The sequence below is a fragment of the Zea mays genome, chromosome 5 (assembly GCF_902167145.1).
Source record: "Zea mays cultivar B73 chromosome 5, Zm-B73-REFERENCE-NAM-5.0, whole genome shotgun sequence".
NCBI classification, from domain to species: domain Eukaryota; kingdom Viridiplantae; phylum Streptophyta; class Magnoliopsida; order Poales; family Poaceae; genus Zea; species Zea mays.
The window spans coordinates 193,298,302-193,310,328 of NC_050100.1; the positions used below are offsets into that span (position 1 = coordinate 193,298,302).

Sequence of the window (12,027 nt, forward strand, 5' to 3'; positions counted from 1 at the left end):
GGACGAAGAAACAGGCGGTCACCCGAACCGATACACCATCGTCTGGCTGACGTTGCGTGTTTACCAGATCAAACTTTAGCAGACTAACGGGTGATGTGGGTCGATTCATTGCCCGCAAATGGAGCATGATTCCTATGTAGAGAATGAGTACTCAGAACGTCTTATAATTTAGAGCAACTCCAACAGTAACCAAAAAGATTATTTCTAATCTTATTTTCGATAAAAATAAAGAAAAAAGGTATCCAATAGCTTGTCGTAGCATCTCCCTATTCTTCTGCATGCGCAAAACTGAGAGCTCGGGGCGGAAATTTGCGCCGCGGCTCCCAGTCCCAATCCTCTGTATTCCTCGCCGCGTTCGCGCCCGCGCGCTGGGCCGCTGGCTACCTTGTTGTCTCAGACGTGCAAGAGCTTCAACCCGTACGCCTTCGCCTTCCAGAGCACGCTGAGCGGACGACCGATCATGGGTCCCCGCAGCGGCGCCTTGCCAGTCCTCGGCCCCGACTACGACAGTGGCGCAGGTCCGCTCGCACATGTTTTGCCGCCTTAATGGAGCCTGAACTTCTGTGTCCCCGGAGACCTCACTCCACGTCCACGTGGCCTATCTGCTCGAGGACGGTGACGAGTACATGCGCTGGAGCATGCTCGCCATGTTCAAGAGCAACGTGCGAGGAAGGAAACCATGTGTTGAGGTGGAGGAGCAATTTGGGAAATAAAAGGGGTTGTTAGAGTATGAACTTTTTTTAGGAGCAATTTTTTTTAAGGACATCTCTATACCTGCTAATTGTGAGATATTTTTTAGGAGCTGTTGGAGCTCTTAGATTGTAAAAGCATGGACATGGTAAACATCTCTAACTGGAGTCCTAACGAGGTCCTATTTTAAAATATAGGACTCTAGCACCAAAAACCTGCTCTAATAGAGATCCTATTTTACAAAAAAATCATCAAATAATTATAAGACCTGGACTCTCGGGTCCTAAACATAAGACCTCATATGTTAGGACTCTATCATTATTTTGTACACTATTTCTAACATTTTACTTCCTAAATAATGTGATTTGTTTCCTAATAACGTGATATGGGACATAATTGTAAATGTTTTTTTAGCTCTAAAAACCTCAAATTAGGTCTTATTTTAAATTTTAGGATTCAAATATAGCACTTTTTATTGGAGATGCTCTAATGATTTGTTAATGTAAGCTGAAAGTCTAAATAGTTACTGAAATGAGACCATCCATCAAGTACCATGAGTACCCAAAAATGTACCCATTTTGTTTTCCTCATTGATATCACAAACCACATAGCATCCAACAATGAAGTTTGCGTGGAGAATGAGACCCAAAAATGAGTTTGGTACTCTGGTACCTCTTAACAATGAACAAAATAGAAAACACTGCTCCACGCAATCCACAAAGCATCCAACATATATCACAAACCACAGTTTCATTCTGTTCATATGTGCAAAATGATGCCAACAATTAGTCAAAAAAATCTCTCACAATCACAAACCGAACGGCTACAGTTCAAGACCTCAAGTCGCTTGCAAGATGATAACAGCTGGTGTTGGTAACTATGACTTATTGATTGGCTAAAGTTTATAATATGAATCAGAAAATTACAATAGGCATCAGATCCTATGATAAACAGACCACTGACTTGTACAACAACAAGCGCACACAGAGCACATACAATTTTGTTTAGTTCAGAAAAGCCAGACAAGATAAGTCATTACATGCGCTCATCTCTTCATGAGGAACCCTAGCAGTATTCCCAGAATAGCAACCACCAGTACTAAAACTAATGAGAAACCACCATGCTGCCTGCTGATGTCTCGCCTCAGAAGGTCCTGTCAAAATTCCAGTAAACATATAATCAGAATAAATCTGCCCTGCCACTGAAATTGACCCAAGTATTCAGGTAGCCGTGTGGCAGGAAGCAATACAACAGTAATCCATCCAGAGAGTGCTGCATGCATAGAGCCTTTAATTTCTCTTATATTATGGGTTAATTGCTATAGGATCAAAAACATACAAAAGCATTTTAAAATATGAATCTATAGATATAACTTCTGTACACTAGACAAGCATATAATTTGACATAGTTGTTGGTCAAACCTTATGAAGGGATTATGTTCAGATAAAAATACACTTTATAAAGGTGGATGGAGGGATCATGTGAACCTGCACATGTAGTTCTGCACTTGATGGAACCATGAAAAGCAAAAGGAACTAAAAAGAGAACGAGAGAAATGGATGGAAGATATAAAAAGGATAAGGCTATGTAAAACATATGTAACAAAAGAAACCAGGATACAATCTGAAAGTGATATGTACAGAAATGCAAAAGCTATCAAAAGAGCTATAACATAACTTTGTCTAGCCAAGAAAATAAAAGGTGAATGTAGCCTAAAGTCAAGGGTAACCGAATTATTAACTGTTTGCATAATAAGCAAAAAAATCCAATGAGGCACTGACCAATTCTTGTCGAAGCTTGTTGTTCAGCTCAACAGCAGAATTCTTCTCCTCCATCAGTTTCGAAATCAAAGCAAATGGCTACAGAGGCATAAATAGACCATGTCAAGCCTGTAATGGAGTCCATGTAACCTACCAAGGACTCGATTGCTTTGCTTTTAAAAATTTGCTGACAAGCTGAAGAATTCGATACAGGTAGAATGCTAATACATGAGAGCACAACACCGCTAATTAATGTATGTTTACATCTAATTTTATACAGATATAAGAGAACAAATAATTGATGAACTAACGCTGGAAAACTGCAGTTAAGAACACTGTAGCCACACAACAATAATCAAAAGGCTGCAAATGTGGACTACAAGAAGATTGAACGATTCCAGTTAAATATGCTATAACCGATAAGAGAATAAGTCAAATTAACAGTTTGAAGTGAAGCAATGCTATGGCCTTATAATTGAATGCTATTTGAGAGACTATCCATAGGATATGTCATTTGGAAACAGCATATTCAATATTGATTGCTTCAAGTAGAATGCAATTAGATAAACTATCTAAGATAGGCTATCTGTAATTTCTGAATCTTCAAAAGTTTTCATCCAATGGCAAACAGATACCGAAATGAGCTCAAGTGATACATTTAGAGCAATGATTAATTCCATCTACTTCTTTGCAATATTTAAGCAAATGGATTGCTGACGCTACAAATTTGATCACTTTTGAGGTACGAGTATTTCAAGTGCAAAAGTACTACACCTAGGATCTTTAGTAGGTACAGCTTGACAATGTTTATATAAAAGAGGTTCACCTCAGAGATTATTTTTTCTGATTCTTTGGGTTCTTTTGTTTCCTGCAAAGAAAGAATCACTTTCACTTTTAGAAGGTGGATATTGGAGAGAATCACTTATCAGTGCAAAAATGCCAAAATGTTAGTCAGGCAGGCAGTAGGCAGTAGCCCAACTGTTCGTTGGCACAGATCATGAAATACATGCTGTAATTATATAAGAGTAAATTCAAATACCAAAAAAAGAATTTGACATGGGTTGAAAACTGCAATTTTTGGTGCCTATTTTAGAAACCTATAGTTATTTTGACATCTTATTGCAGAAAAACTGCATGTTAGGTTTCTGCAATATGCCCCAAAGTTGAAGTTTTTGCAACCTAAGTGTAAATACTTGTAGGTTTTTTTGAAATCTACTCCTTATATAACAATCAACACTAAACTCAAATTCTTACCTCTTGATAACTCAAACTGCCGAGATTACCATCCTCAAATCCCTCGCTTTGAGAGGACGATGGCGCTGTATAAACTACCTTCAACTTCACTTCATCCACTATATTGCCTGAATCTTTGGTAAACTACATAACCCATCATTAAGATTTTTTTTTAGTGAACAGAAGGAGCACCCCCCTATAAAATGATAAAGAAAACTACCAACACACTAAAATGCGACTTATTACCATGTCTCCAGTGACTTCCTTCGGCATGGTCTCCTTGGCCACGATGGCGCTCTGCACAAGGAATTTGTCCTTGCAATGCATGTCCGGTGGCGCGTCCCGCTGCGCTTGCATTGTGACTGAAAATCCAACGATTCACGGTGGGTATAAGATGTGGAAATAAAGGGCAGCTATGCCATGACAATCATGCGAGGCACTAAATTACCAACAACGTCAGCTTTGGACCGGGGCGCCACCATGCCGTTGTTTGGCCGAACACAGTACTTTTTGGGGCTCGTTGTCTTGACCTACAGTCGGGCGGTGTCGCACAAGCTCAGTCCACTACGGGTACGGTACCATTTTGTTTCGCGTGGCTGGCTTCTCCTGCCCGGGAACGCGCAGGAAAGGATTCGTTTTACCTTGAACGCGACCTGCTTGTCTGTCTTGTTCGTCAGCTGCAGCGTGCAGGAGATCTGCTTATTTAACTCGACTGCATGATTCAGAGAGGAGAAGGAAATCAGGAAAGGAATGAACAGTACAGGACGGGACGACTGCATGTTACCTCGAAATGATTAGGAAGCAACAGAACACATGTCGAAATGAACCGCAGAAAGGATAAAAAGATGATGAACACCCGAGAAACAGCCAGTAGAAGATTATCGAATGGGCGTTCGACAGAGCGCAATAAAATTTCCCCCGAATAGCTAGCGAAGCTATGTTCGCTATGGCGACTACTGAGAAATTTTCAAGGAAACCAATAGAATCCGCGCGCCGCGAGGAAGGAAAAAAATAAATAGCAAAAATAAAAGACGCATACATGGGAACCGGAGGTCGACGGGGTCGATCCCGAGCAGCTCTCCTGACTCGGTGCTCATCCTGGAACAGAAACTCCTGCGCAATCGAACGGGACGCAATCCGCGGTGGTGGTGGGAGCGGCGAGGTGGGGATTCGGAATTTCGATGCCTCCCCTCCGTCTCTCTCTCTCTCTGTGTTTTTTTTTCTCCGTCTACCTATATTCCTGAGGCACCTATTCCTGAAGCAGTGGAGCAGAGGAGGAAGCGGAGGAAAACGAAGGGTCGAAACCGGGGAAAAGCTCGGGATTTTGGAAGGGGCGAGAAGCAGCCCTGGGCCCTGGCTGCTACCGCTACCGCTACCGCTACCGCACACCGGCGACGTGGCTACGCAGAATACTCGTGTGAACGGACACGTCCCCGCGACGCGAGTTTGAGGCGGGGAGGATGAGGATGCGCGTCGGTCTCTCTCTCTTTCGCTCCCCGAGCTATCTGAGGTTCTGAGCTACTCCTCCTATCTGCCGGCCCGCCCATTTTCCTCCGGAGGATTCAGAAGGCGGTTGCGGCGTCTACATCCGAGGCCGTTTCGCGTCCGGGTCGCCAGTTCTACCAACGTGCTGGATCCGGTTCGAATCGGTCGCGAGTCGCACCGATCGTCTCGTCTGGGTTCGAATCCGGGCCTCGTTTCCGCGACCGCGCCGCGCGTCAACGGCACTTCCTGCTCCCGGCGGCAGCCATACGCAAGTCGCGCGAGGTGTCGCGCTCCAGCAGGCCACATCGGCCGGGCTGCAGTTAGGTCCCGTGCCGCCATCTTCGAACGACCGTTTTATAGCGAACGTCGTCAGTATTGACCAGCGCGCGTGTTGTTGTTGCTACTGGTCCTTTTCATAGAGCCAGTTGTGAAGTGATGCTACGAGTCTCCGGAGAGTTCCGAGCTTGCAACTGCAGGCGACCCTGTTGGCTGGCTGGTACGGTGCTGCTATTCTTGAACCGGCACGGAAGCGCTTCTGACTTCTGGTTCCTGTTCTCCGCACGGCTGGAGCTGGACAACTGGGGATGCGGATACGGACTCTACAAAATGGACAAACGGGAATATCCGATCACAGATAGAGTTCTACTTTTCACGAATATAAAATGGCTCTATTTGTTTCAGTTTTTTTTTAAAAAAACTTCTAGCCACTAAAGCTGCTGCAGACAACGCTCAACTTTTCGGCCTGTGTTTATGAAAATTATTTTAGTCAAAATCATTCAAAATCAAAGTAAACAAAAAATTGACCGAGTCGTTGTGATAGTAGGAAACTGTAACTTTGGTACATTTTAAACCCTATTTGACCATTTTATCTTCATCCACACATAATTTCCATAATATTCAGATCCAATTTTTTTCACAGCCAGATTCTCATAAAAGCTTAAAAAAAAACTGAATCAAATAGGCTCAATATCCGCATAACAACATGCCAAATTAAGGCAACAGTAATACTACCTGACACTCTGGGGGAATAGAAAAGGGGCTGAATGTGGATGATCCTGATCCTTGATGCTGATGTTGCTCCGTCTGTCTGGATTATTCATTTATAAACGAGCACTTTTAGCCTATTCCCAGTCAAAAGTACCTGTATTTTATTGCATCTACAATTCCCGGGTGTTATTGGGGCTATTGTTTCTTGCCATTGAGAACTCATTCAGCGACGATAGAAGAGGTATTGATGCAAGTGTAGAGGCTGTTTGGTTGCATAGTATTTTTATACTTTTAAAGCAATACTATGATATTGTACAATACTATGGTTTTAGAAGCCAAAAGGTGTTTGGTTGGTGCTATCAAAACTCTGTTTTGAATATCATAGTTTACCTAAAACTGTAGTATTTTTGGAGTTCTGGATACTGAGGTCTAGACCTCAGTTTTCCTTGGTTTTCTTCCGTCACCGGCCTCTGCCACGATGGCCCGATCACCCGCCGTCCACTCCTCATGCAGTTATTACTAGGTTTCTAAACTTTGGAACCAAACAAGCATCGGTTTCCATGAAAACTGTGAAAAAACATGGTATTTAAAAAACATAGTATTTATGTCACGACAATTATAAACCACAATATTTGGAAACCATGGTTTCGAAAGACTTTGATTCCAAAGAGGCCCGTAGAGTTTTGTTCTGTGATAAAGACAAAATTGGGTGCCCAGTCATGGGTCCTGAGATGGACTGCTGTGATTCAACTGATGATATATATATGCTGGCGGGCGGTTCTATGTGGAGTTGAAAACAAGCAGAGAGTTTTTTTTAAAAGGCATGAATTGTTAAGCTCTGCTGTCGCTTCTTTAAATAGTAATAATGTTTTATACAAATGACACTCTCTGGGATTACCCACACTAAAAAAAGACAGAGATCCTAAGAAAATTTAAGTTTCTAAACTAGCCCTATATATCTGCAACACAAAACTCCAGCCAGGTTTCCACCACGAGTCCACGACTCCACGTACGAATACGCGTCCTCTGGTTGTGACAGGCTACGTATTTCTTTATCGCTTCTTTCAGAAAGCCAGAATACGTAGATGTTTCTTAAGGATATCAGACACGTCGCCTATATAAGAGAGAAAAATGTTGATCAGATATGGTCAGTGGTCACGGTCCAACAGTGCGACGCACGAATGGTCTAAGGCGTGCGGACGAAACACATATGCGCTCGCTCAAGTTTCTTCCTTGCGGATTTGCTCCCGTACGTCATCCCTAGACCGATTCATTTTCAGTTGCCGTTCTTCTGCGGATGGCTGACAGAGACGTGCACAGGTGCACTCAACGAAACTACGCTAATATGTTCAGTTGTTGTGGCCCCTTGAGATACTGGGCCTCTTGAATGATGTCTGGTGGGCTCTAGGGGTTTTTAGGGCCTCGATCTTCTCAATCTTATCTGGTGGGTTCGCAGAACCCGCGAAAGGAATGCAAATATACTATGAACAGGCATATGGTTTTAAGTTTTAGATCTTTTTTAATCGGGCTTTTCAACATGTTTTGGTTTAGAAAAAACCAAACGCTAATTTAAGGAGTTAACTTTCACCCAAAGCTCACACTAAAAGTGACTTTTGTCTAAGGGCCCGTTTGTTTGATTGGAATTGGGCTGAATTGGAATTTAATTCTTGGGCTAATTTGTTTGGCAAACTATAGAATTGGAAACTAACTTTCCATCCATTTCTTGGGCCTGAATTAGAAGTCTCTGAAACTTTCTTAACCTAAAATCAGGAAACAGATTCCGCTTCAGCCGCCGCACCGCTCGTCTCCTCCCCGAGCGCCGCGCTGTCGCCTCCTCCTCCCCGAGCGCTGCGTCGTCGCCTCCTCCTCCCCGAGATCTGCTGCGGTAATGTCGCTTGCTCCCCACCCCTTCTCCTCTTCTCTGATATTCCGCTTCAGTCGCTCAAGGTCTCGGTCGAGCCGTCCGTCTCGCCCTGCAGCTGCTGGTCGAGCCAGTCGCTCGTCACCTTGAGCCTGTCTATCCTTGTTTGGCCGCGAGCAACAATGATGCTGCCAGCGACATGGCGCCACTTCTGCTAGCGAAAAAAGCTCCTTCGTGCATGCCCCTAGCTAAAATTTCTTCCACTCTTCTCTTGTCACACTGCCTTTTTGCGGGTCTGTTTTTCTTTTTAATGAAGCAACGATATTGTTTCTGCTGTAAATGGAGGGAGTTGAGATGGGGAAGCACGTACTAGCGAGTTGTTAAGGACTTCATAGCAGGGGAAAGCAGAGATCGAGTAACGCGTAGGTAGAAAACGCATGCTGTAGATCATCAGACTTTTGTCATTTTTTCCTGCTTCAAAGCACTCTGGTAGTACTACGTTACGTTCATACAGATTCAAAGTACTGCTTTACGCACTTTGAACGGACTTCATAATAGGGGAAATTCAGGTCAATGATCCATGGAATTGCTCTGTCTTGTTGACGGCTCCTTGAATTTTGTCATTTTCTTTACGCAGCAGTACTTTGTTCAGATCATCAGACGCAAACGGTTTCAGTTATTACAAAGCTTAGTAGATACTAAATGCGGTTTTCAGTCTGACCAGGGAAAACCAGCAGAGTTTTCAGCTTTTCTTTAGTCTCTACCGATGTGCTGGTTGACCATATCAGGCCACATGTTCCGCAGTGTATCATTTTGTTCTCTTGTTCTTCTTTGAATTAGTGATATATATATAATGTTTTCTCAAGTGTGCTTATGATGTATGGTTTATCTGCTGTAGATGCCTCACAACAACTTAGAATTGGTTAGAAGAAATTTGGAGGAAATGAGAGAGAGGCGTAGGAAGAAGAGGCTGAGAGTAGCATCCTTATTTGTTGCAACTGTCATGGGCATGATTGCGGAATATTATTATCGGAAAAGACCTAGACATCTTATGGATCCCTCTGAGGTGATAGAGAGAGATGTAGCTGGTCGGAAACAAATGCTAAGGAATCTGTATCAAGGATCAAATGTTTATTGCTACGACAGTTTGCGTCTAACTAAGAGATCCTTTTCAGACCTATGCACTATCTTACGTGAGAGGTGCGATATGTGTGACACCTTGAATGTGTCGGTAGAAGAAAAGGTTGCTATCTTTTTGCTTGTAGTGGGTCATGGCACTAAGATGAGGATGATTCGTAGCTCATACGGGTGGTCACTTGAACCAATTAGCCGCTATTTCAATGAGGTGTTGAGAGGTGTTCTATCATTATGCCATGAATTTATCAAGCTTCCTGATCCTTTAGCTGTACAACCTGAAGATTCTAAGTGGAGGTGGTTTGAAGATTGCCTTGGAGCACTAGATGGTACACACATTGATGTTTTTGTACCTTTGGCTGATCAAGGGAGGTATAGGAATAGGAAGCAACAAATAACCACCAATGTTTTGGGTGTTTGTGATCGACACATGAAGTTTGTTTATGTTCTAGCTAGATGGGAAGGGTCAGCTTCAGATTCACGTGTGCTTCGTGATGCCATGTCTCGGGACGATGCATTTGCTATTCCAAGTGGAAAATATTACCTAGTAGATGCTGGATACACCAATGGACCAGGCTTTCTTGCTCCATATCGATCCACTCGCTACCACTTGAATGAGTGGGCTGCCCAAGGGAATAACCCATCCAATGCCAAGGAATTGTTCAATTTGCGCCATTCAACAGCTAGAAATGTGATAGAGAGAACATTTGGGCTATTGAAGATGAGGTGGGCTATATTAAGGAAAAACTCATATTTTGACTTACAAAATCAGATTAGGATCATCAATGCTTGTTGCATATTGCACAACTTTGCAAGAGATAGGCAAAGAGATATGGATGATTTACTTTTAGGCCAAGTTGATCAAGTAATATCTGTTGAATCTCATGATGTTCAAAGTGAAGTGAGTATGATTACCAATGTGCAATCATCAAATCAATGGACTAACTTTAGGGACACCAAAGCTAACCAAATGTTTGATGATTACCAAGCGAGACGTGGACAATGTATGATAATTTTTTAAATATTTCTTTTTTGCAAATATTGTGTTGCTCCTCAATAATTCTACTAACCTTTGTATTTTTTTTGCTTGTAGGATATGGAGAAGGGTAAGAAGTCAGGCTCGGGCAGGGGCTACATTTCTTGGAATGATGATATGGACAAGGCACTTCTTGACACATTCGTGGAGTACTACAACAAGGGTGACAGATGCCAAAATGGGTGGAAGTCTCATGTCTACACGGCTGCTATCAAGAATGTCCGAGAAAAGTGCAATGTGGAAATCACAAAAGACAACATCATGTCAAGGAACAAGACATTTGACAAGCACCACACTATCATCAATGGTATGCTACAAACAAGTGGCTTTGGTTGGGATTGGAACAAGAACAAGATATCCGTCGATAGTGATTCTGTATGGGAGGCTTATGTGGCGGTAAGTTTCAGTTTTTTTTATTTTTTTTTATTGTTACAACTTAATAGACTAAAGAGACTACAGAAATTCTGGATTAGCATAGTCATTTTCCAGAAAAAAACTTCATGTTTGATTTCTATTGGCTGGAATAAAAGAATAAAACTTCATGTTGTTTAGTGCAGATAGTTCCCACTACTACTGAAGTTATGTGCTGTAAGTTAGGCCATCAAGTGCTTCTTGTTATGTTATGTAATGGTGATAGGGAACCATGAGAGACTGGAGACTACAGAGAATGTGCTAGACTGTACTTGCTGCATGTTATGTTAGGCTGCAGCTTTACTTGCTCTTTTGAAAAGCGGTCGTGCGTTTATGGCTAGCTGCTGGTAGCCATAAATTCTATACTTCTCCAAATTTATACTTCTCTTGTTTAGTAGCAGCTGGTAGCAGCTCCAAATTATAATTCTGGACTGTTTATAATTCTGGACTGTTTATAATTCTGGACTTGTTTAGTAGCAGCTCCAAATTTATACTTCTCTTGTTTATAATTCTGGACTGTTTTCTCTTCTGTTTTCTGTACCCAATGATTTTCTTTTGTACTGCTCTCTGTTTTCTGTTGTACTGCTCTCTGTTTTCTTTCGGTGAACAGCTGACATCATTATGTTTTCTGAATTATGTTTTCTGTTTGTCTAATTATGTTTTCTGCTCTCTGTTTGTCTAATTATGTTTTCTAAGTTATGCTTCTGAAGTAATGTTTTCTGAAGTAATGCTCTCTGTTTTCTGAAGTAATGTTTTCTGTTTTCTGTTTTGTCTAATTATGGAGTACTGTTTTTAACTCTTTTGAATTATGCTTTCTGAATTATGCTTCTGAAGTAATTTTCTGAGAACAGCATGTTTGTCTAATTATGTTTTCTGAATTATGCTTCTGAAGTAATGTTTTTAACTCTTTTGTCAAATTGTTTTCTGCAGAAAAATAAAGAAGCTAATGGGTACAGACACAAGACAGTTTTATATTGGGACTCGATCAACTTGGTGTTTGGGAAAGATCATGCAACCGGTGAAGCGACAAAGACCCCAGCTGATGGTGCGAGAGATATGAGTAAGGAAGAGGGAACCGGTAAAGAGCTTACTTCATCAACAACCTCAGGAAGCTTGAAGAGGCAACGTTCCAGTGATTCCTTCACCTCAATGATGGCAGAGAAATTAGACAAGTTCACTGAAGCTATTAGGGATGAAGCACCAAAAGGCCCGACATCAAAAGAAATTTTTAGCACATTGGAGGAGATAGATGGGTTAGATGAAGACACATTTTTAGACTTGTTTGATATCTTAACAGGTGATGCGCGCAAGTACGAGTCCTTATTGGCACTTCCATTGATTCTGAGGAAGAGATGGCTGTTGAAGCAACTTAAAAAGTGAACCGATTTGTGGTTGGGTGAATTGAACTGGTGTTGGGTGTGTTGATGTTG

At 42.1% G+C, this 12,027-nt stretch overlaps 1 protein-coding gene across 1 annotated transcript; it reads right to left on the reverse strand.

Annotated features, from left to right (window-relative positions):
* Positions 1-1,685: 1,685 nt before the first annotated feature.
* On the reverse strand, positions 1,686-5,211 carry LOC107522034 (Vesicle-associated protein 1-1). The gene is made up of 8 exons (NM_001322276.1): positions 4,723-5,211; positions 4,325-4,395; positions 4,132-4,213; positions 3,930-4,045; positions 3,705-3,827; positions 3,277-3,318; positions 2,472-2,549; positions 1,686-1,843 (listed from the first exon to the last, which is right to left on the reverse strand). Exons 1-8 carry the CDS (start codon positions 4,778-4,780, stop codon positions 1,736-1,738), a joined length of 678 nt encoding a protein of 225 aa, NP_001309205.1. The 5' UTR covers positions 4,781-5,211; the 3' UTR covers positions 1,686-1,735.
* Positions 5,212-12,027: the final 6,816 nt, after the last annotated feature.

What these genes read in the sequence shown, in the direction of transcription:
- LOC107522034 (NM_001322276.1), bottom strand. Translation starts at nt 4,780, where the DNA reads ATGAGCACCGAGTCAGGAGAGCTGCTCGGGATCGACCCCGTCGACCTC. An exon ending in ACAAGCAGGTCGCGTTCAAG is followed by an intron (nt 4,214 to 4,324) that starts GTAAAACGAATC and finishes GCCCGACTGTAG; the next exon opens with GTCAAGACAACGAGCCCCAA. An exon ending in ACAAGCTTCGACAAGAATTG is followed by an intron (nt 1,844 to 2,471) that starts GTCAGTGCCTCA and finishes GAATTTTGACAG; the next exon opens with GACCTTCTGAGGCGAGACAT.